At 37.1% G+C, this 24,605-nt stretch overlaps 1 protein-coding gene across 2 annotated transcripts in view; it reads left to right on the top strand.

Annotated features, from left to right (window-relative positions):
• The window catches only part of P4HA1 (prolyl 4-hydroxylase subunit alpha 1), a 113,358-nt gene that overhangs the window by 43,289 nt on the left and 45,464 nt on the right, over positions 1-24,605 (top strand). For both annotated transcript variants that reach the window (XM_058299004.1, XM_058299005.1), the window contains exons 5-7: positions 97-234; positions 21,424-21,663; positions 24,370-24,563. In XM_058299004.1, the coding sequence (XP_058154987.1) occupies positions 97-234; positions 21,424-21,663; positions 24,370-24,563 (572 nt within the window). The remainder of the gene's footprint in view (positions 1-96; positions 235-21,423; positions 21,664-24,369; positions 24,564-24,605) is intronic.

Here is a 24,605-nt window from a genome sequence, read left to right as displayed (position 1 = left end):
ATGGTAGAGAATTATTATAAAATAGATTATGAAAAATCTGTATTGGAGGTCTATGAGGTTCTAGAGTCCTTCTTTATTTTCTCTTTCTATTTTAAGGCTTTATCTCTAACTTAACCATTCAGAGACAGTACTTCCCAAATGATGAAGATCAGGTTGGGGCGGCTAAAGCTCTCTTGCGTCTCCAGGACACCTACAATTTGGATACAGACACTATCTCAAAGGGTAATCTTCCAGGTAAGATAATTCTCCTGTCACCTGCCTTTTCTGTTCAGTTCGTTAGGTCAATATTAGTGCAAAAAAGACTTTTCTGCTTTAAGATTTTTAACTACAGTGCATTTCTTTAACCTTGAGAACAAAATAATCTCCTTTTCTCTAGGATTTACTAGTTGTGGTTAAGCTTCAGATTGTTACTGTGAAAGCTTATGTTTATAGAGACTAACTTAAGTAGACAATTTTAGTGTATAAAAAAAAGAAACAATCATTTTTCTAAATTTTTTATCAGAACACTGGTTAGTATGTGACAGCTTAGTATGTTGTAAAGCTATAAGGGAATTGATAATCAAAGCTTATGTGTTTAAGCTTAGAAATCAAGATGTGTTGAGTATGCATAATTAGATTTTTTAGTGTTCCACAGTGTGGAAAATCTTGCTTTCTCTCTTATTTTTGCTAGAACCCTCTTTTTTAAAGTTGTAACTGACTTTACAGTAATTTATTTTTGCTATTTATCACTTTTCTGAGTCTCCCTTACTACCATTAATGTCTTCTGTCGTCAGCAACTGGAGAAAGAAAATATATAACCTCTTTCTTTATATCAATCTTCATTTCCCAAATAGGGAAGACAGTGGGATGGATTATTTATCAGGTTGTTTTCTTGCTCATTTCTCTTCATTTGGGATGAAGTATCAAGTCAGAAAAATAATTGGCATAATATTAAAATAAAATTTCCATTGAGCTAGAATATAATCCTATTAAATTAGACTAAAATGTACGTATTTGCAAATTTTATTTTCTGCTTCTAATATTATATAACACTTCTGATATGATTATAACATTATTTTTGAGTTGTCTTCTGGTTTAAAACACCAATTCATTTAATAAATATTAACTAATTAGTATATGCCAGCTGTTATGTTAGGTACTAGGGCCACAACAATGGTCAAGATAGGCATTGCCCTTCCTCTTAGGGTACTTATACTCTTGTAAAACAATACAATAAATGTCTGGATGGGGGAAGTTCAGGGATATTGTGGGAGCCTGTCAAAGGAAATCTAGTTCTGCACTTGATAAAAGGTGTAAAGGAAAACTTCCTGAGGAGATGACATAAGCAGAAATTGAGATCTAATGGACAAGGATTTAGTTAGCAAAATTGGGGATTGGGGGAGAGAAGAGGGAGGGGATGGGCAAGGTAATCCAGGCAGAGGGAGCCTGTATAAAGGCCAGATAAGAGAGAACACATTGTATTTGGGTAATTCATAAGTAGTTTGCTGTGGCTTGATGTAGATAGAGTTCAAGGGGTGAGTATATGAGGTGTAGGGATAGGGTTTTGGTTTTGTAAGAGTAATGAAGGATATGGCTTAGAGAGATAAGCAGAAGCCATTTCTTGAAGGGCTTTGTAAGCAATGAAGGAGTTTGTACTGTCTGAGTACAATGGAAACCATTGAAAAGTTTTAGGGAAGTTAAGTGATTTTCATTTTAGAAATATTCTGGCTGTGGAATGGAGTTGGATGGGGACCTTGAGATAGGGACATAGAAACCAGGAAGGAGACTATTGCAAAAATTTAAGAGATGATATTGATTTATACTAGGGTAGGTAATGGATATGAAGATAAGTGGCTAGATTGCCAGATTGTTTTAAGAGATGGACTGGTAAAATTTGTTGATGTCCTGGATATAGTTTTGTGGCTTAGGCAACTAGATGGGTTCCATTCAACAAGATAGAGAAGACTAAAGAAATAGGTTTGGTGTTTTTGTACGTGAAGGGGTAGGAGTGGTGGTAATCTTCATTTAGTTTACCATATTTCTTTTTGTTTAAAACTATATCTTCCATCAAAAATGGTATTGAGTATTATTTAACCATGCTCTTGCTGTGTTTAGTCTTAGAAAGTTTTTTTCTGTCTCCTGAGTACCTAGGATTTTGTTCTAGAGAAATCAATTGGTATGACTTCCATATAAAATGGCTGAAAGTAAGAAAAAGTGCAGTTATTTTTCACTGGAGCAATATTCATCCCTTCTCATGTACTTTTTTTTTTTTAACAAATTTTATTGATACATATTAATAAACCATAAATCCATCCAAAAGTATGTAATCAATGGTATTCGTAATAATGACATTATTGTGCATATATCACTTCAGTCATTTTTAGAGCATTTTTATTATTCCAATAATAATAGTGAAAAACAAAAAAACAAAGAAAACTCATCATCTCAGTCTCCATGCTTGCCCTGCTGTACACTGCTGCTATTGTGTTTCCTTCTCTCTAGTATATTTGTATTTATATTTTGTAAAAACAGTCTTATATGCAGTATCACCCATATTTGTATTTTACGTGAGGATTCACTATGTTATACAGTCCCGTGTTTTATTTTTTTTTTAAATTTTTTTATTTTTTAAGATTTATTTTATTTTTATTTAATTTCCCCCCCTCCCCTGGTTGTCTGTTCTTGGTGTCCATTTGCTGCGTCTTGTTTCTTTGTCCGCTTCTGTTGTTGTCAGCGGCACAGGAAGTGTGGGCGGCGCCCTTCCTGGGCAGGCTGCTCTTTCTTTTCACGCTGGGCGGCTTTCCTCACGGGCGCACTCCTTGCGCGTGGGGCTCCCCCACGCGGGGGACACCCTTGCGTGGCACGGCACTCCTTGCGCGCATCAGCGCTGCGCATGGCCAGCTCCACACGGGTCAAGGAGGCCCGGGGTTTGAACCGCGGACCTCCCATATGGTAGACGGACGCCCTAATCACTGGGCCAAAGTCCGTTTCCCCCGTGTTTTATTTTTTAGCTTTCCTAGTTTCATGTACTTTTCATTTCCTTACTGCTTTCTCTTCTTCAAGTCATTATTTTGGGGCTAGTTCTTACCTAATTTTCCTTTCACGTACATTTCTTCTAAAAGTGATCGAAATTTCCTAAGCACATTATATTCTCTAAGTGGTAATGATGTAACACTAAAGTGAACCAATAAACCATTTTTAGTGTGTTTTTGAGGGGGCTCCAAACCTTTTTGTATTGTTAACAGTAAAACATCACAAATATTTTTGAAGAACTCTTGTGCTCCTTCCATTCCTCTCCAGAGGTAATGCCTATTCTGAACTTTTTGTGTATCCTTCCATCTTTTTATACTTTTATTAAATATATTTTCCATTGTATTATTTTTCAGATTTTCACAAAATAATATATCATCTCTATGTATATTTCTGCAACCTTTTTCACTCTGTACTTTTTGGATAAATTTATCCATGTTGATATGTTGATCAAATTCATGTAACTGCTGCATGGTATTTTTTTTTTTTTAAGGAGTTACCACTGAGGAATTAAACCTGGAACTTTGTATAGGTGAAGTAGATGCTCAACCACTGAGCTATACCCAACCTCCTGTACACTTTTTTTTTTCTTTTCTTTTTTGAGATAGGGGCCGGGGACTGAGCTGGGACCTTGTACGTGTGAAGCCAGCACCACATCAGCTTCCCTGAGTTGGTTTTTTGTTTGTGTTGCTTGTTGTTTGTTTTTGTTTTTTTCAGGAGGCACTGGGAACTGAACCTGGGACCTCCCATATGGGAGGCGGGTACTCAACTGCTTGAGCCACATAAACTCCCCCCTGTATGGCATTTTATTATACAACTAATCCATTCATTCTTCTGTGGATGGATAAATATATAGGTTATTTCCAATTTTTGCTCTACCAAAAAAGGTTTCAACAAACCTCCCTATATATACATTCTTTCACCTATGGGCACACATGCAAGAATTTCTCTACGGTATAAGAAGTCATAGGGTGTATGCCTCTTTGACTTTACTAAGATGTGGCCAGATTGTTCTCCAAAGCATATGCACCAGTTTATAGTCTCACCAGCAATGTATGAGAGGGTTCCCATTTCTTCATATCTTTGCCAAACCTTGGTTTTGTCAGACTTTAAAATCTACAGTTTGGATATGGAGGGAAGGTCAAGAGTGACTTGTATTTTTAAACATCCCAAAACAAACAAAACAAACAAACAAAAATCTAAGTAATACTTATTTCTGTGGATTTGTATTGATGTCATGCTTCTCCTTATATTGATGTCATATTTTGGCTGTTTTTTTCCTCCTTTCTGGGTATCTTCTAAAATGTTTTTCTGATATTTTAATATAAAAACTGATAAGTTAATATACATTTTGTCATCAATGATGCCTTTATAGTTCATATAGATTATTCCTTTTGTTTCAGGTTTGTTATAACTTTGATTTGTTGAATAGATCCATATCTACCAAAGATACCATGCTTTATTTTATTTTGTTTTTAGCTGTTAGTTTTTGTTGGTGTGGAAAATTTCTCATGTATAAAATTCAGTTTACTTAAAATGGAAGTTGAGTGTTCATCCTCTTGGACACTTGCATCACTATTTTGGTGAGCTGGTAAGTTTACTATAGCAAGTGGTAAGATTCTCTAGACATCTCCAGATATACTCAGCAGTGAGTGTACCACACTGCCTCAGATTTCATTACACCAGCTTCCCAAGTGTATGCGCTTTAAACGTTTCCCCCTTAGAAATTGAATTTTTATTCACTAAGTGTTCCTGTGAAATGCAAGAATTTTGGGGTTAAATATACCAGTGAAAGAAATGAACCACAGAAAATGTATTTCTCAATAAATTTTTCCTATGTACCATCATGTAATATTATAGTTTATATTCTGACAAAGAACTAAAGGACTGTTTTTGGTGTTAGTTTACTTTCAACTTGGGTTAAAATTTTACATTCAGTTTGACATGCTAGTGCCATTCATCCATGCCACTTCCTTTGAACTGAAGTAATTTACAATGTATTCTTTTTACTCCTCATGTTTAACTATTTGCTTTTTACATTCTTCTACCTACATCCCTTTCCTTATCTCATTTTTGTCTTCATTTTCTTGCCTGTTTACCTTTTTTTAAATTTTATTTTATTTATTTCTCTCCCCTTCTGCCCCATTGGCTGCTCTGTGTCTATTTGCTGTGTGTTCTTCCGTGTCTGCTTGTATTATCAGGTGGCACCAGGAAACTGCATCTCTTTTTTGTTACGTCATCTTGCTACGTCAGCTCTTCATGTGTGTGGCACCATTCCTCGGTGGGTTGCACTTTTTTCATGTGGGGTGGCTCTCCTTGCAGGGCACACTCCTCGCGCGTGGGGCTTCTCTATGCACGGGCATCCCTGCATGGCACGGCACTCCTAGCACGCAACAGCACTACACATGGGCCAGCTTACCACACGGGTCAGGAGGCCCTGTGTTCTGACGCTCTGTCAGTTGAGCCACATCTGCTTCCCCCCTATTTACTTTTTCTTATGTTTTTTTCTTTCCTAATTCAACAGCACTTCATTTTCATTTTCTATTTTTAGAACCTGATTCCTAGGTAGTCTGCTTTTAGTTATCGTGAATAGATCAATAGGTTAGATGAGCAGAAATACTTTCAGCTATTAAAGCAGAATATCAAGTAGGGATCACAGTGGCAGAGTGGGGAGGCTTCAGGACTCTGTTCCCCTACAGAATGTTGAACAACTGGCAAGATCTGGCAGAAACATTTTCCTCAAAACTCTAGAAAACTGTTATTAAAGGACTGCAGTAATACGGCAGGCTTTGAATCAAGAAAAAGGCTACTTAAAAGTGGTAGGTTCTTGTCGTGCTCTGGCTGTCCCTTCCCTCTCCTCACTGACTTGGTGCAGAGCTGGATTGCTCTCGCAGTGCAGATACGTGGTCCTGGTTCCAGGGGGAGCAGAGTAACCCTCATGCACATATTGAGAGCATGTATGTCTACCCTGATCTGTCAGGTGGTGGCCCGAGGATTCACCATCCCAGAACTTGCTTTTCGTGTAGAAGGTAGCTCACAGTGCTCTCCTGTAGAATTCTGGGAGAGCAGACAAGTTGCCTAGGGCAAGAGATTGCTGGCTGCAGTGTAGTGCCCAGGACTGTGAGGAAATGAGGAAATTGTTTCTTAAGTAAGAGGAAACACTGATAGCTGTGTAAACAGAGGAATTCATAGGGCCACGTGCTCATGCCCAAGATCAGATGAAATACACGCACAGAAAGGATGATGGTGGCCTTTTGGCCTGGAGTTATTTTCTAAACTTATTGTATCTATAAGCCCTGATGGTGAGCATTCATAGGTCAATCTACAAGAACTGGGAAAGGGGTTTTCTTTTTTCCCTCCCCTTTTTTTTTGTTAGCTCTTGGCATTCAGGAAGGTTCTGTCATAACTAACTAGCTCGTTATAAGCTTAAGGGTCAGACATCTCCAATTATAAATTCCAGTAATAAAACATCAAAATATCAAAATGTCCAGGTTTCAACAAAAGATTACAAAACATATAAAGAAACAGGAAATGTTGGCCCAGGCAAAAGAGAAGATTTAAGCTTTAGAAATCAACAATGAGGAGGATCACACCTGAGACATACCAGACAAAGACTTTATAAAAATGGTTCTAAGTGTGCTCAGAGAGCTGCAGGAAACATGGACAAGGAACTAAAGAGAATCAGGAAAATGACAGATGAACACAAAGAAAATATCAGTAGGGAAATGGAAATTATGGAAAGGAACCAAATAGACCTGAGGGCCACAGAAACAGAAATAAAAAGTTCTGTAGGGGGGTTCAGCAGCAGATTAGAGCTAACAGAAGAAAGCATCAGTGAGCTTGAAAATAAGGCAACTGAAGGAAGAAAGAATGACGAAAAGTGAACAGAGTCTGAGGAACTGTGGGACACCATAAAGTATACTGATCAGTGCTTTGTGGAAGTCCCAGAAGAAGAAGAGGAAGGAGCAGGGAGAATATTCAAATAAATAATGGCTGACGCTTTCCACATATAACAAAAGACGTGCATATGCATAGCCAAGATACTCAATGAACTTCAAACCGGATAAACCTAAACAGACTCATACCACAGTATATTACAGTCAAACTTTTGATTGCCAAAGGTAAAGAGAGAATTCTGAAGGTGGTAAGAGAGAAGCAACATTTCACATACAAGAAGACTGAATAAGATTTAAATGCCAATTTCTCATCAGAAATTTTGCAGGTGCGGAGCAGGTGTAGCTCAGTGGTTGAGCACCTACTTTGCATTGTACAGGGTTCCAGATTCAATCTCTGGTACCACCTTAAAAAAAAAAAAAGGAACTGTGCAGGCACAAAGGCAGTGGTATGATATTTAAAATGCTGTAAACAAAAACTTGCCAATCAAGAATTCTATGTTCCGCAAACCTGTCTTTCAAAATTGAGCCCCAGCAGCTACTGACAGATGTAGTGGCAGGGATCCACCTCCCTAGGAAATGAGAAAGAGGGACCCAGCCTAAGGCTGACTAAGCTTTTGATCCACAAATTTGATCTGTGTGTCTCAAGAGCCCTTCTAGGCCTGTTGGGGCTGTGCCAATTTACCCTGGGACCAAGCACTGAACTAAAGAGATCCAACCCTCTCAGTTACCCTCCCTACTGACTGGGACTGGTTGTTGAGCATGCAGAGGGGAGTGGAATTATTTCCTGCCTGGGAAAAGAGAGGGGGCTGCTGGCAAAGGTTAGAGAACTATCTCAGAAAGTTAGACTTACAAGGCACTTAACTTCCAGGCAGGATCCTCTGTCACACTGATCTGGTCCCTGTTGCAGCAAACATACTCCAACCAGTCTTTGAATTGGGAGGGCTGATGGGGAGTGCCATCTGCTGGCTAGCCAAGGAGGTTCATGTGAGGAAACTAAAAGTAAGTAAGAGGCTTTCTGTGATATTTACAGCCTCTCCTTTGGAAGCAGGTCTGCAACCTTTTCCTGGGTCCAAGGCCCAGATCTGAGCAAATAATGGGGGCAGTCCTAAAGACCCAGAACAGGTTGAACCAAGAACCAAAGAACAACAGTAACACATAGACTCCTGCCACTAAATCCCTATAAAAGAGATAAATCGGGCATCTGAATAACTCACCATGATAATCAGATTCCTAGACATCAGCAAAAAAGTACAGGGCATACTAAGAAAATGGAAGAAATGGCCCCAGCAAAAGAATGTATCACAGCCGGAGATGACACACAGGATTTGAGATGCATACAAATTTCTAAATTCAGATTAAATAGTTGAAAGATGATAAGGATAAAAAGGTATGGGGAGCAGATGTGGCTCAAGTGGTTGAGAGCCTGATTCCCACATGGGAGGTCCTGAGTTCATTCCCTGGTGCCTCCTAAAAAAAAAACCCAAAAGAACCCCCCCCCCAACAACATGCAAACATGAGAAAAACCAACTCAGGAGAGCCAATGTGGCTCAGTGGTTGGGCACTGGCTTCCCACATATGAGGACCAGCCCTGGTACCTGGAAAAAAAAAAAAAGGGACATCAGGAAAACACTGAGGGAGCACAAAGAAGAATTTGAAAACCTGAATAGAAAAGTAACAGAGGTCATGGGAATGAAAGATACAATAGGTGAGACTAAAAACATATAAAGGCATACAGCAGCAGACTCAAAATGATATAAGAAAGATTAATTGATGCAGGAGACAGAAAACAGAAATTGAAGTGAGAGAACACAGAGAAAAGAATGAAAAAATTGAGCAGGGGCTCAGGAAGTTGATTGATAACATGGAGTGCAACAGCATGCTTGTCCTGGAAGTTCCAGAAGGAGAAGAAAGGGAAAGAGGGCAGAAAGAGTGTTTGAGAAATCAATGGCTAGGAATTTCCCTACTCTCATGAAAGAAATGAACCTACATTTCCAAGAAGTGCAGTGTACACCAATCAAAATAAATCCAAATAGACCTACTCCAAGACACATACTACTCAGAATGTCAGCAATCACACATAAAGAGAAAATTCTGACAGCAGAAAGGGAGAAGCAAACCATTATATATGTGGGATGCCCAGTAAGATTTAATGTGAATTTCTCATAAGAAACTATAGAGGGAAGCGGATGTGACTCAAGGGATTGAGCTCCCATCTACCATATGGTTCAATTTCCAGGGTCTCCTGGTGAAGGCAAGCTGGCCCGAGTATAGAGCTGGCCCACGTGGAGTGCCAACCTGCGCAGCATACTGGCCTACATAGAGTGCTGGCTGGCATGGAGAGCTGGTGCAGCAAGATGATGCAACAAAAAGAGACACAGAGGAGAGACAATAAGAGATGCAGTAGACCAGAGAGCTGAGATGGCACAAGAGATTGAGTACTTTTCTCCCACTCTGGAAGGTCCCAGGAACGGTAGTCAGTGCCACCTAAAGAGAAGACAAGCAGACACAGAAGAACACACAGCAAATGGACACAGAGCAGACAGCGAGCACAAAAAGCAACTGGGGGGGGGGGGGAGGAGGATAAATAAATAAATCTTTAAAGGCAGAATGAAACCATGGAGATGAGAAGAGAGTGGTATGATACAATTAGGATACTGAAACAAAAGAAATTGCCAGGTGAGAATTTGTCTGGCAAAATTGTCCTTCAGATATGAAGGTAAATTTAAAACATTCACAAACAAACAGAAACTAAGAGTTCGTAAAAAAGAATCTGCCTTTGCAGTAAATATTAAAGGAAGCCTACAGCCTGAAAGAAAAAGGAGAGGCTTGGAGGAGCGTGTAGAAGGCAAGAATAGCAGAAAGGATAACCAAAAGAGTAAAAAGACAGAGAAAAATATGATACGACATGAAAACCAAAGAAGAAAATGGTAGAAGTAAACAGTGCATTTACAGTAATATCATTGAATGTGAAAGACTTAGGACCCCAGTCAAAGGTATAGGCTGACAGAGTGGATAAAAAGACATGAGCCATCCACCTGCTGCATACAAGACCCACCTTAGACCCAGGAATATAAACCAGCTTAAAGTAAAAGGTTGGACAATGATAGTCCATGCAAACAGTAACCAAAAAAGAGCAGGGATAGCTATATTAATAATGGACAAAACAGACTTTAAGTGTAAAAAAGGTTGAAAGATACAAAAAGCCATTATATACTAATAAAAGGGACACTCCACCATGAAGAAATAACAATCCTAAAATCTATGCATCTAACCAGGGTTCCCCAAAATAAGTGTGGCAAACTGGCAAAACTGAAGGGAGAAATAGACATCTGTACAATATTTGGAGACTTCAACACATCATTCACATCATTAGATAGAACAACTAGACAGAAGATCAACAAGGAAACAGAGAACTTGAACAATATGATTAACAAGCTAGACCTAACAGACATATACTGAACATTGCATCCCAAATCAGCAGGTTATATGTTTGTCTCAAGTGCCTGTGGACCTTTCTCCAGGATAGACCACATGCTAGGGCACAGTGCAGCTCTCAATAAATATAAAAAGGTTGAAATTATATGAAGCACCTTCTCAGATCATAATGGAATGAAACTGGAAATCAGTAATAGAAGAGAAAGGGGGAAATTCGCAAATGTGTGAGGTTGAGCAACTACTCCTAAACAATCAGTGGGTTAAAGAAGAAATTGTTAATGAAATTAGTAAATGTATGGAGATGAATGAAAATGAGAACACAATTTATCAAAACTTTAGGGATACAGTGAAGGCAGTACTGAGAAGGTAATTTATAACCCTAAACACCTATATTACAAAAGAAGGAAAAGCTAAAATCAAAGATATACCTGAAAAACTGTAGAAACTAGAAAACAGCAAACCATTCCCAAAGCAAGCAGAAGGAAAGAAATAATAAAGACTAGAGCAGAAATAAATGAAATCGAGAACAACAACAAAAAACAACAGAGAAAATCAACAAAACCAAAAGCTGATTCTTTGAGAAGATCAGTAAAATTGACAAACCCTTAGCTAGATTGAAAAAAAAAAAAAGATGCAAATAAAGTCAGAAATGAAAGGGGGTAAGTTACGACTGACTGCACAGAAATAGGAAGGATCATAAGAGGATAGTATGAGAAACTGTATGCCAACAAACTGGGCAACCTAGATGAAATGGACAAATTTCTAGAAATGCACAAACAACCTACGCTGATGCAACAAGAAATACAAGAACTTAACAAACCAGTCACGTTTAAAGATGCCTACTATCACCACTGTTATTCCACACTGTGCTAGAAGTTCTAGCTAGAGCAATTAGACAAGGGGAAAAAAAGGCATCCAGATAGGATGAGGAAATAAAACTCTCATTATTTGCAGATCACATGGTCCTGTATTTAGAAAATTCTGAAATGTCTACAACAAAACTACTTAAGCGAATAGACTAGTTTGGCAAAGTGACAGGGTACAAGAGCAACATGCAAAAATCAGTAATGTTTCTGTATGCTAGTATTGAACAACCTGAGGAGGAAATCGGGAAAATTCCATTTACAGTAGCAACAAAAAGATTCAAATACCTAGGAATCAGTTTAACCAAAAAAGTACAGGACCTACATGCAGAAAACTATAAAACAATGCTAAAAGAAATCTATGAAGACCTAAACAAATTGAAAGACATTCCACGTTCATGAATTGGAAGACTAAATATCATGAAGATGTCAGTTCTACCCAGACTGATCTATAGACTTAATACAATTGCAATGATAATTCCAGCAGCCTACTTTGCAAAAATAGAAAAGGCAATTACTATATTTATTTGGAAAGGAAAGTGCACCCAAATAGCCAAAAGCATTCTGAAAAAGAAGAGTGATGTGGGAAGGATTTTACTGCCTGATTTGAAACATTATTAGAAAGCTACTGTGATTAAAGCAGCATAGAATTGGCATAAGGATGGACACAGCAATCAGTGGAATAGAATTGAGAGTCTAGAAATAAACTCCTCTATGACTAACTGGTTTTTGACAAACCTACCTAGTCCATGTTAATGAGACAAAACAGTCTCTTTAACAAATGGTACTGGGAGAACTGGATTATCTATAACCAAAAGAACAAAGAGGACCCGTATCTTACTCCCTGTAGAACAATCAACTTAAGTTGGATCAAAGACCTTAATATAAAAGCCAGGACTATAAAACTACTAGAATATATACCTTTTTTAAAAAAGATAATAAAAGATTTTTAAAAAAGGAGATATAGTATGAAGGAAAAGAAAATAAAACTACTAGAAGAAAATGTAGGGAAACATCTTAAAGATCTTTTGGCAGATGGTGGTTTCTTGGACCTTACACACAAGCACAAGCAACAAAATAAAAACATAGATAAATGGGACCTCCTCAGAATTAAACTCTTTTGCACCTCAAAGGAGTTTGTCAAGAGGGTGAAAAGGCAGCCAACTCAGTGGGAGAAAATATTTGGAAATCACATGTCCAATATGGGATTAATATCCATGATATAAAAAGAGTTGCTACAACTCAACAATAAAAAGACCTGATTAAAAATTGGGTAAAATACTTGAATAGGCAATTGTTCAAAGAAGAAATTCAGATTGTGAAAAAACATGAAAAAATATTCAACATCGTTAGTGATTAGGGAAATGCAAATCAAAGCTGTAATGAGATATCATTTCACACCTATTAGAGTGGTCACTATTAGAAAGACAGAACTACAAGTGTGGCAGAGAATGTGGAGAGAGAGAGAAAAACATTCAGTTTTGGTGGAAATGTGGAATAGTACAGCCACTGTGGAGGACTGATTGTCAGTTCCTAAGGAAGTTGAATATAGACTTGCCATGGGATCCGGCAATACCATTGATAGGTATATACCCAGAAGAACTGAGAGCAGTGACATGAATAATATCTGCACACTGATGTTCAGAGAGTATTATTCACAGTAATCAAAAGTTGGAAACAACCCAGGTGTCCATCAACTAATGAATGGATAAACAAATTGTGGAGTATATACGCAATGGAATATTACACAGCTGTAAGAAGAAATGAATTTGTGAAGCATATGATAACATGAACGAACCTGAAGGATATTATGTTGAGTGAAGCAAGCTGGACACAAAAGGACAAATATGGTATGATTTTGCTACTATGAACTAAATATATTGTGTATTATCATGGAGTTAATAACTTCAATATGGGTCACCAGAAAATGAAATGAGATTAGAGAATGGAGAGCTGAAGGTTAACTTGTGCAGAATTGGCAAAGAGGATGTGTATTAATCTTTGGAAAGGAATAGAAAAGGTGAAAGCACAACTTAATGTTTCTAACTAGCAGTGTTATTATATGGGTATTTTAGTGGTTAAAAGGGAAAGTCTAAGGTTATGTATATTGCTAAAAGACAAGCTCAAATATATATCAGGGACTCTATAGCATAGTCAAACCCCAAGTGAAAAATGAATTTGGGTAATATTGCATATATAGGACTATTTTTCTTTGAAAATGAACAAATGTATGTTAATGTTACAAGAATTTTATATCAGATGCCCCCCAAAAAACCTGTTAAGTGAAAGAAACTAGACACAAAATACTATGCATTGTGTGTTTCTAGTTATAGAAAATCTAAATGTAAAACAATTATATAAAGAAAATTATAAGAGTGGTTACGTAGTGCTGGGGAAAGAGGAATTGAGATGTGACTGCTAAGGGGTGTGGAGCTTTACCTTTTGGAGTAATGAAATTGTTATAAAGTTTTTTTGTGGTGATAAATGCACAACATTGTGATTATTCTAAAAGCCAGTGATTATACACTTTGGATAGATAGTATGGTATGTGAATATGCTCAGTCAGATTGCTTTAAAAATAAATAAAAGTGCAAGAAAAGCCAGAAATAGCAGCTGTATACAGCAGGGGTAGCATATAGAGACTGAGAAGTGATGGATTTTTGTGTTTTTATTATTATTATTGAAATAATGAAAATGCTCCATGATTGAAGTGACGATTATACAACTGTGCGATTGTACCAAATACCATTGATTGTACACTTTGTATGGCTTGTATGCTTTATTAACATTTATCAATAAAAGTGATTTGTTAGAATGTATTAAAGAATGCACCATTGTGTTCCTTTCTCCAGTAGTCTCTTCTGTGTTATCAGATAAGTAACTTTATAATATTGTTTCTGTTTTATCTGGGAAAGGTAGACTAGTATGCCTTTGTTTAATAGTTTATTTTAAGAACTTTACTTTTCTGGAAGCATGACATAATACAATATGATTTTATTTTCTTTTGTTTTAATTTTGTGAGTCTCAGTAAAGTAAGTATTTGATTTTCTTCATAAGCTATAAAAACAGTTCTGTAGGACATGACTTTCTTCTTTTTTGTTATTCTTTTTAAAACTTTTTAAATTATGGGAAATGTCAACCATACGTTAAAAAAATAATGAAACCTTCATGTACCCTTCACCCAGCTTTAAAAGTATCTAACATTTTGCTAATCTTGTTATATCTTTTCCTTCAGTCACCTATGTTGTTGTTGTTGCTTCTGTAGTATTTTCAAAGCAAATCCTAGACATTGTATCATTTTATCCATAAGTATTTCAGTGTGTATATCTAAATGATCAGGTCTTTTTAAAATAACATAACCACTTAATATTATTCTCTAAAATAGAGAATAATTCCTTAATATCTTTTAAAAGCTAGTTCATATTGAGTTTTTCAGGTGGTCTCAAAGATGGGTATATACAGTTGCTTATTTTGGTTATTCCGCTGTCTGGAGTATGGCAAGGAACTGAGTGAAATGACAGCTTCCCACTGAACTGAAATGGATATGTCAGATCAAAGAAAAGACTTGGACAAGTCCAACTTGGCAAGTGCTGAGCATTTATTTAGGGGGCTTACGTGGTGTCCTTGTCCTCGATGGCAAGAGAAGAAAGCACTTTCCAAACTCAGTTGTCTGCCCCTACTGAGAAGGTGGTGGATCTTTTTATTGTGGTTGCAACGTATATAAGCATAACTCTAAAAGAATGTGGCACTTTTCTCGACTTTAAAGTGCACACGTTGAAGATGTTTATCAGGGTACACTGGGGTGTGGGTGACTTCTACTGAATGCTTTGATTATGATCAAAGAAGCAGATGTTTTTATTGTTTTTGCAAGGAGGAAAAGGTCAGATGGTTGCATTTTTACTGACTTTTATAATCTGCTGAGTTTCAGGCATTTGTGTCCTGGGGTATGTTTTGTGACCAGCTGAATTTAGCTTGCAATTTAATTTTAGGAAAGAGCAGTAAAAGTTGAGGGACGCTAAGTTACCTATTTCACACTCTCTTAAATCTCTTTTATCCCCCTTCCCTCCCCCCCGCCCTTTTTTCAATGCCTCTGAGTAGCTGGAAAACTTGATCATATGTTCTATGGAATGTCCTCACATTCTTGAGTTGGCTAATTGCTTTTTTGGGTATTAACTTTGGTTCCTCTAACTCATGTTGTTTCTGTAAACTGGTAGCTAGATCTTGAGGATGAGTTCGATTCCAGTTAAGTTTTTTAATTAACTCTATAGATGGTGCCGTGAAATTTCTGTTAATTGTATGATGAGATGCTACTAATTTCTTATCACTTTTAGTGATGCTGATTGGTTTGATGCTGATCAGAGCCTGATCCATCCATATTAAGTTCTCCATGAGCTTCACCTAATAGTTTTGGCAACCTTTGAGTATCATTGCCATTAGTTCATTAGGCTTTGCAAAATGGTGGTTTTTCTCATTCCATTATTTCTCCTGTATTGTATATTAGCTGGAATTCTATAAACAAGGACTTTCTGTCATCATTTGGTTATCCTAACTATAATTTATGCAGGTTTTCCTTAACGGTTTTCACAATATCAAGTTGATGTCCTAACTGCATTCAGTAGTGACTGATGATTTTTATCTGAAGTATTATGAACTCAAGGAATTTTTATATATTTTTTACTTTAATCCATTATAGTAATTATTTTATGCTCAGATTATCCCATTTTAGGCAGTGGGAACCTCTTCAGATTTGCTCAATTGTCCTTTTGAAGTGGCCCATTATTCTATGATAGCAGGAAACTTCCTTGCTTTCTGGCATAAATTTTTCCATGCTTATCTTGTATTTTTCCTTTTCAAGAGAAGGAATTGGATATTTCTCTAATTAATCTTGATTCCTTTTTAATGGGGAATGGCGTTATAGGTACCAGAGTCTTAAGTTCTTTCAGTGCTTACTGCTATTGAGTTTGTCATAGATTCTAATTCTTTTCAGTAGACAGACAGGAAATATGTGAAGTTTATATTGTTAATTCTAAGTCAAATTTAACAGTACAGGTTTTTGTTTACATCTCTTTTCTCTTATGTTGAGAATTTTGGTTCCTAATAACATGAACATAATTACTTCTTTTAATATTGTGCAATATATTTAAAGTACTTTCAAAATAACAATACTTTTATTATTAATAACTCTTGGCTACTGAATGCAATTTATTTCTTTGTAATTTTTGTCCTTAGAGTATATCACAGTAGATATGATCAGTCAAAATATTGCTATGAAGACACCTGAGTAATTTGTTTCTCTGTGTGGTTATACCACCATAGTGTTAAGCACTTGGGTTCATTTGTTTCAATTTCCCCCCCAATTTTTAGAGACTGTTCTTTTTTAATTTTATTTTTTTATCATTTAATGTATTCTTTTTAATAATGTAGAACTTTTATAGGCTTTCAGAGTTGAAACTATACTAATAAGGTGCTTTCACAGAATCTCACTTTTATTTCTATACTCATTATCAATTTTTCTATTTCCATTTTTTCCTTTTTTTAAAAATTCCCCCCCCCTCCCTTATGGCTTTTTTTGTTGTTGCTTGCTGTCTGCTCTCTGTGTCCATTCGCTGTGTGTTCTTCTGTATCTGTATTTATTTATTTCCCCTCCCCCCTTGCAGCTTGCTTGCTGTCTGCTCTTTGTGTCCATTCACGCTCTTCTGTGTTTTTGCTTGTCTCCTTTTTTGGTTGCGTCACCTTGATGAGTTGGCTCTTCACGGCGCTTGCAGGCTGGGCAGCACTCCACGGCGTGTGGGTGAGCCTGCCTTCACAAGGAGGCCCTGGGACATGAACCCAGGACCTCCCATATAGTAGACGGGAGCTCATCTGATTGAGCCATAGCCGCTTCTCCCATTGTTTCCTTTTGAAAATACAAATAGGTGTACTTATTTCCTCTCAGCACATACACAAAGAGTGGCATGTAGAACAATCACTGTTCCATACCTTGGTGTTTTAATTTATTGATATGTCCTAGATAACACTTCATGTCATATATAGAAATCTCTTTCTTTTTACAGCCACTCTATAGTTACTCTATAGTTTATTTAACCAAGCCCCTTTTGATGGACTTCTGTTTTGTTTTTAGTCTTTTGCTATTATAAAAATAATGCTGTCGGGAAGCGGCTGTGGCTCAATTGATTGGGCTTCTGTCTACCACATAGGAACCCCTGGGTTCACATCCCAGGGCCTCCTTTTGAAGGCAAGCTGGCCCGCACACCACGGAGAGCTGATGGCCTGCGCGCTGTGGAGAGCCAACGCAGCAAGATGATGCAACAAAGGAGACAAGCAACGCAGAAAAATGCACAGCGAATGGACACAGAGAACAGACAGCAAAACAAGCCATGGGGGGGTTGGGAATCAATCAATCACTCTTTTTTAAAAAAATGCTGTCAATATCTTGTACATATTTTATTTTGTGTTTTTATTAGTTTATCTTAGAGATATTTTTCTAGGTTAAAGAGTAAGTTCATAGGTGATTTTGCTAGATATTGTCCCAGTTACTCTTAGGAGTTGTGTCATTCCTATCAGCAATATGTGAGTACCTGTTTCCCCACAGACTCACCAATCATTTTTCTTTAATTTAGATTAGCTCAAATGCATACCTTTTTTTGTGCTTATCTTTCTTTCTTGCACTTCAGGCTTCCCTTGTGGAATTATTTTTCCTCCTTCTTGAAACCCATTCTTAAGTTCTTAGATGAGCTTGATTTGGCTTGGGAATCTTTGTGGTTTCTGAATCTGAAGTTTCATGTGTGTGTTTTTAAAAAAAATTTCCCCTCCCCTTCCCTCACCCTGCTGTTTCTGCTGTCTGTGTCCATTCGCTGTGTGATCTTCTGTATCTTTTTCTCTTTTTGTCTGTTCTTTTCATCTTTCTCCTTTAGGATTCACTGGAATTTGACCTTGAGGAACTCAGATGTGGAGAGAGGTTTCCTGTCAATTTTGCAGTCTCTGTTCCTGTCTCTTCTGCGCTTGCCCTTAATTCTCCCATCATCTGGCTACTAACCATGAATTATAGCTCACATTATAGTTTACACTTTGCGCTTCACAATTTTACAGGTTTTGACAAAATGTCTAATGGCCTCTATCTGTCATTGCAGTGTCGAGTAGCAAAATTCCAGTGTCACCATAATACCCCGTCTTACATCTATTCTTGCCTCTCTCTCCCCTCAGAACTTCTGGTGGCTACTGCCTTTTTATCAATGATACAAGTTCCTCCATTGCTAGAATAATTGTAAGTCTACTTAAGTCCACAGTTGCATTCCTCCCTATGTTTGTTTATTCCTCAATCTTGAGGATTGTGGCATGGTGATGCCCACTGTTACAGATTGAGAGGAGTCTTAGATTTCGTGGGGCAGAAGTATGTAACTGTCGTGCTTCAGTTGTAGATACTCTCTCTTTTTTGGGATGGGTGTTGTCCATCATCATCTTCCTTGTCTTTTTTTTTTTTTTTTAGATTTATTTTATTTATTTATCCTCCCACCCCCCATCGTCCTGTTGCTTGCATTTGCTGTTTGCTTGTCTTCTCTAAGAGGCACTGGGAACAGAACCTGGGACACCCCACGTAGGAGAGAGGTGCTCAATTGCTTGAGCCATCACAGCTCCTTGGTTTGTTGTGTCTCTCATTGTCTTTCTCTTTGTGTCTCTTTGTTGAGTCATCTTGTTGAGTCAGCCTGCCCTGCCTGCCTGTTGCCCCAACTTGCCTTCTCCAGGAGGTCCCGTGATCCTCCCATGTGGAGGTAGGAGCCCAATTGCTTGAGCCACATCAGCTTCCCTCTTCTTGTCTTTTAACTTATACTTCATATTTATCTTTCTTATTTGCTGCATTCTGGGTATTCAGTTTTCTCTTCTAGGTCCATTATTCTCTTATTAGATGTGCCTTACACACTGTTTAAATTGCTTAGTAAGTTTGTCCCACCCCCACCCCCCCACACTGCTTTTTCTGGGACCAAGATGCCCAGGGAGGCTTTGTTTTCTGTTTTTAAAATTTAGTTCTAGCTTTTTTAAAATATAAACTTACACTTTTGAAAGTATTTCAAATTTTAAAGGACTAATGCAAAAGTAATTAAAAACTCATAGAGAACTCCAACATACCACTACCTCTGGCCCCAGTTACCCATAAACATCGATTTAAACATGTTTTCCACATTTGCCATATCATTTAATCTGTCCATCTGTATATATATATATCTTATCTATCTGGCTGTCTATTTTTTGAACATTTGGAAATAGGTTGTATGCGTCATGCTCCTTGAACACAATACTTCCATGTACCTTTACTAAGATCAAAGATACTCATGTAACCACCTTAATTACAGTTATCAAGTTCAAGAAATTGAACGTTGATATAAAGCTCACACTCTGTATTCCGAGTTTTACATACATCCCAGTAACGTCCTTTTGAACCATCTCTCCTACATTATTAGATTCTGTCCATGGTCATGTACCGCATTTATTTGTCAGTTATCTCTTTTGCTGCTCTTTCTTCCTTTCATTTTTTTTTTAATTGTGGAAGCAAATATACAGCATGAACTTTCCCATTTTAGACATCCCCAAGCATACCCAAAGCATCACATTTACAATATTGTGCTACCCTTACCACCATCCAGTACCAGAACTTTATCATCACCCTAGACAGAACCTCTACACCAATACACCTGGTAACCTGTACTCTACTTTCTGTCTCTATGAATTTGTGTAAACTTGAATCCTTTCTTTGTGGTTACCATCAGGACTTAAATATAACATCTTAAATCTATAACAATTTCATTTGCTTTGATACCGATTTAACTTCAGTAGCATAAACAAACTATGTTTCTATACCCCTTCTGTCTCACCTTATGTAGTTCTTGTCACAAATTATATATTTATACATTAAGTCCATTGATTTATTGTTTATAATTTATTTGCTTCTTAGATCCAGAAGAAAGTAAAAAGTAGAATTACAAACTAAATTTCAGTAGTACTTACATTTATATTTACCCATGTTATTACTTTTACTAGAGACCTTTATTTCTTCTTGCAGCTTTGATATGTTGTCTAGCGTCCTTTCAACTTGAAAACCTCCTTTAGCATATCTTGTATGTTATAAATGGGTGAACTTTATGGTATGTAATGCTGTTAACAAGTTTAAAAAACCCAAGAAAGTGGCCAAGGTAGTTGCTGAGGGCAGGAAGAGGGAAGTAGAGATGAGATGTGGGAGCATTTTTGGGACTTGGAGTTGTCCTAAATGATATTGCAGGGACAGATGCTGGATATTATATAACCTGCCATAACCCACTGAAATTACTGGGGGAGAGCATAAACTACAATGTAAACTATAATCGATGCAGTTCAGCAGTGCTCCAAAATGTGTTCACCAAATGCAATGAATGTGCCACAAAGATGAGGGAGGTTGTTGATGTGGGAGGGGTGGGGTATGTGGGAACCTTTTACTTTTTTTAATGTAACATTTTTTGTGAGTTATGTATCTTAAAAAAAAGACAATTCAATAAAAAATATATATAATTTTTAAAAAACCACATTGATAGGTTTGTTTGTCTTTCTTCCTGCATTCCTCTCTTGCCAAGATTTTTGATTGTTACATAGGTATATTTCATTTAATGATTGCTGCTGTGTTAGCAAATAGCATATTTCAATTTAATTGAAGCTTTGTTTTGGTATGATGATGGATAATTTAAAAGCCTTGGGGGAGCAGATGTGTCTCAAGCAGTTGACTGCCCACCTCCCACATGGGAGATATCCCAGGTTAGGTTCTTGGTGCCTCCTAAAGAAAATAAACAAACAGTGAGCAGACAATAAGCAAAAAACAATGAGTAGACAATAAGCAAACAAGAAGCAAACAGACAAGGGAGCCAACTTAGGGGAACCAGTGTGGCTCGGTGGTTGAGCACCAGCCTCCTCCATATGAGGTCCTTGGTTCAATCCCTGGTCCCAGTACATTTAAAAAAAAAAAGTCTTGGTTTCTCTGTGTCCTACACCCCCATTACCAGCTGTATGATCCTTGTCATATTACATAACATTTTAGATTGTTCCTTTGTTTGAAAAATTAGAATGATATCTGCTTTTCTTACCTTAGCAAATTGTTATGACATTCAAATGAAAGTGAGATAACACTTAAACTGTATAGTCATAATTATATAGAGAATGGTATTAAGATTGCTAAAGTTCTCTGTATTTTCTTTCCACAGCAGTAAAACACAAATCTTTCCTAACCGTTGAGGACTGCTTTGAGTTGGGCAAAGTGGCCTATACAGAAGCAGATTATTATCATACGGAACTGTGGATGGAACAGGCTCTGAGGCAGCTGGATGAAGGAGAGGTTTCTGTCATTGATAAAGTGTCTGTTCTAGATTATTTGAGCTATGCTGTATACCAGCAGGGAGACCTGGATAAGGCACTTTTGCTTACAAAGAAACTTCTCGAACTTGGTATGTTGACTGAGCCTAATTTAAGGTTATAGCTATAGCTATATTGGAGGATGTATATGTATTGTCATATAGTTTTGGTGTTTTTTTATTTGTTAGAAATCAAGATCTTCATTTGTCAGACATACTTTGTCTTCTTTGTTTATCCTCAAAGTAAAGGACAGATTTCTTTCATCCAATAGAACTTTAGAAGTTGATAAAAGGTTCCTGTTTTTCTCTGCCCTGTACTCTTTATGAATTTCAAAATTGGAACATAAACCTAGGTAACTCACTCAAAAATGTTTATTTACCATATTGCCATATTAAATGTTAGCCACTTTCCTTTGAAGGGTGTTATGGGTTTACTTCATTTTCAGAAATAAAGTAATGTGAAATAAATGGACTGAAAATATATTTGACCTATCTGTGGTGGTTTGAAGCCGAATGTACCCTTGAAAAACATGTTCTTAAATTTAAACCATTCCTCTGGGTGTGAATCCATTTTAAGTAGAACCTTTTGATGAAGTTAATTCAGGTAAGTTGTGGTCCATCCCAATCAGGATGGGTCTTAATCCTGTTACTGGAGTCTTTTGTAAGTCGGATGAAATTCAGACAGAGAAAGAAAAAGCCACAGGAGGCAAAAAGCTGAACCTGGAAGAGAAGGGAGAGATTAGAAAATGCTACCATGTGCCTCACCATATCAACGCTGAGGACCCCAGGATCACCTGAAGCTAGCCCCAGGAATGCGACAGTCTTCCGGGAGAAAGCATCACCTTGATGATGCCTTGATTTGGACTTTCTTTTTGCCTCAACACCATAAACAAATAAATTCCCATTATTTGATCCAAACCATTGCATTGGTATTTGCTTGAGCAGCCCAAGAAACTGAAACACTGACTGTCAGAAAATGTTAGAAAAATGTGGTAGGAGAATTTTACCACTAGTATTTTTGAACAAAGATGTAGTGTTTCCCTTTCTCCAAGTATGACCCAGGGGCGACTTGCATCAGAGTTACTTAGACATTTCTTAAAAAGTGAAAATCCTGGTCTCACCCCAGACCTATTATATCAGAGTCTGTGGAGATAAATTCCACATTCGTTCACTGCTAATTCAGTAGTATATCTTTGGTATGTAATAAAACTTTAAAACTTTTTAAAAATTAATTATTTTTATGAGTAGGTGAAATGTGTATATCTAAAGAGTCAAATAATTATGACTCAAAAGGATAAGTCATCTGAAAATGAAGTTTTAACAGTTATCTCCTAGTTTGGATGAATAAATTAGGATATTAGTACAAGTAACTTTTTTTCTTTCAGTATTTTTCAGTGATTTTTTTCTCTCTGATTTAAAAAGTACCATATACTCATTGTAGAAAAATCTTCAAAAATAGAAAAAGATATTGAAGAATCACCAATAAGCCAATCCCTCAGATATCCACAGTTAATACCTTTTTGTTTCCTTGCAATATATGACTCTTTCCCCATCCAAGCATATACACACTTTTCCTTTCTTTTGCAAAAATAATCTAGTACTTTTTTTATCACAACATAGATTGTGAGCAGTTTCCCAAATACAAGAAATATTTTATAAATCCAGGGCTAGAATTCCTAAACACTTAATGTCACAAGTGAATTCTCTATACCCTTTATTTTCCATTTGTGCCTGTGCCTGTGTGTGTTTTTTATTTTTCCCTGCATGGGTCAAGCAGCCCTCTTTTCCCTTACTACAAGAGCTAAAAATTATGACTAGTAATTTGGAGGAAATTAGTACATTCTGGCTTATTTGGAAATTACATCTTTAGTTTTCCTTTTCCTTCTCACTTATAAATTTGGGACTGAATTCCATTCAGTCCTCAGAAGTATGCTGTTGATTCTGCGTTTGTGATGTATTTGTGGTAAAGTTTGCCTTTGAACTATATATTCCCTGCCTTCCCTATGGTGATTACTTTTAACCTCAGAGAAATCTTCTCCATTGCTAAAAAAAAGTAGGATGACTAAGAGTTTAAACTGCATTTAACATAAAAAAATTGAACATAGTTCTTTTGGCTGATTTAGTAACTTCCCAAAGTTGAAGCAATAGTTGCTACCTTGAAATGAATGACTTGTTTTTTATATGGGGTGATAGTTTGCCAGAGCTGCTATCACAAATTTCACACAATGGGTTGGCTTAAACAAGAGGAATTTATTGCCTCACAGTTTTGAGCCTAGAAGAGGTTCAAAATCTAGATATTGGCAAGGCTTGCCTTTTCCCTATAGCATTCTAGTGCTGGCTGTCAGCAGTCTTTAGGGTTTGTAGGGTTTCTGTCAAATGGCCATATCCTCTCCTTTCTATCTTCTGTGACTTCCCAGTTCTCTTTCTGAGGCCTCCAGTAATCTGGATTAAAACCTACCCTCATTCAGTTGGGCCACACCTTAACTAAAAATAACATATTCAAGAGGTCTTATTTACCATGGGTTCATGCCAACTGGAATATGGATTAATATTAAGAACATGTCTATGTTGGGGTACATAATTTAATATACCAGTGACTATATGTTCTCTTTTACCTAGGCCTGCACTGGCTTGCACCTGTTGTTTTGGTATAATAATTTTTATTAGTGCTCCCTTTCACTCTCATAAGCATCCTGGTTTGGAAGATAAATTATATGGTTCCTTATTTTTATATTACTATATTTGGATACTTGAATAACTAATCTTACCAGTGGACATGCTTTCTTTCTCTTCTAATAGATCCTGAACATCAGAGAGCTACTGGTAACTTAAAATATTTTGAGTATATAATGGCTAAAGAAAAAGATGTCAATAAATCTACTTCACATGACCAATCTGACCACAAAACCACACTGAAGAAAAAAGGTGTTGTGGATTACTTGCCCGAAAGACAGAAGTACGAAATGCTGTGCCGTGGGGAGGGTATCAAAATGGTAAAGTGGAAAAGCCAATTGTGTGAGAGAATGTGTGTGTAA

This window comes from Dasypus novemcinctus, chromosome 6 (genome assembly GCF_030445035.2).
Source record: "Dasypus novemcinctus isolate mDasNov1 chromosome 6, mDasNov1.1.hap2, whole genome shotgun sequence".
Taxonomy (NCBI): domain Eukaryota; kingdom Metazoa; phylum Chordata; class Mammalia; order Cingulata; family Dasypodidae; genus Dasypus; species Dasypus novemcinctus.
This window is presented reverse-complemented; position numbering and strand designations above follow the sequence as displayed.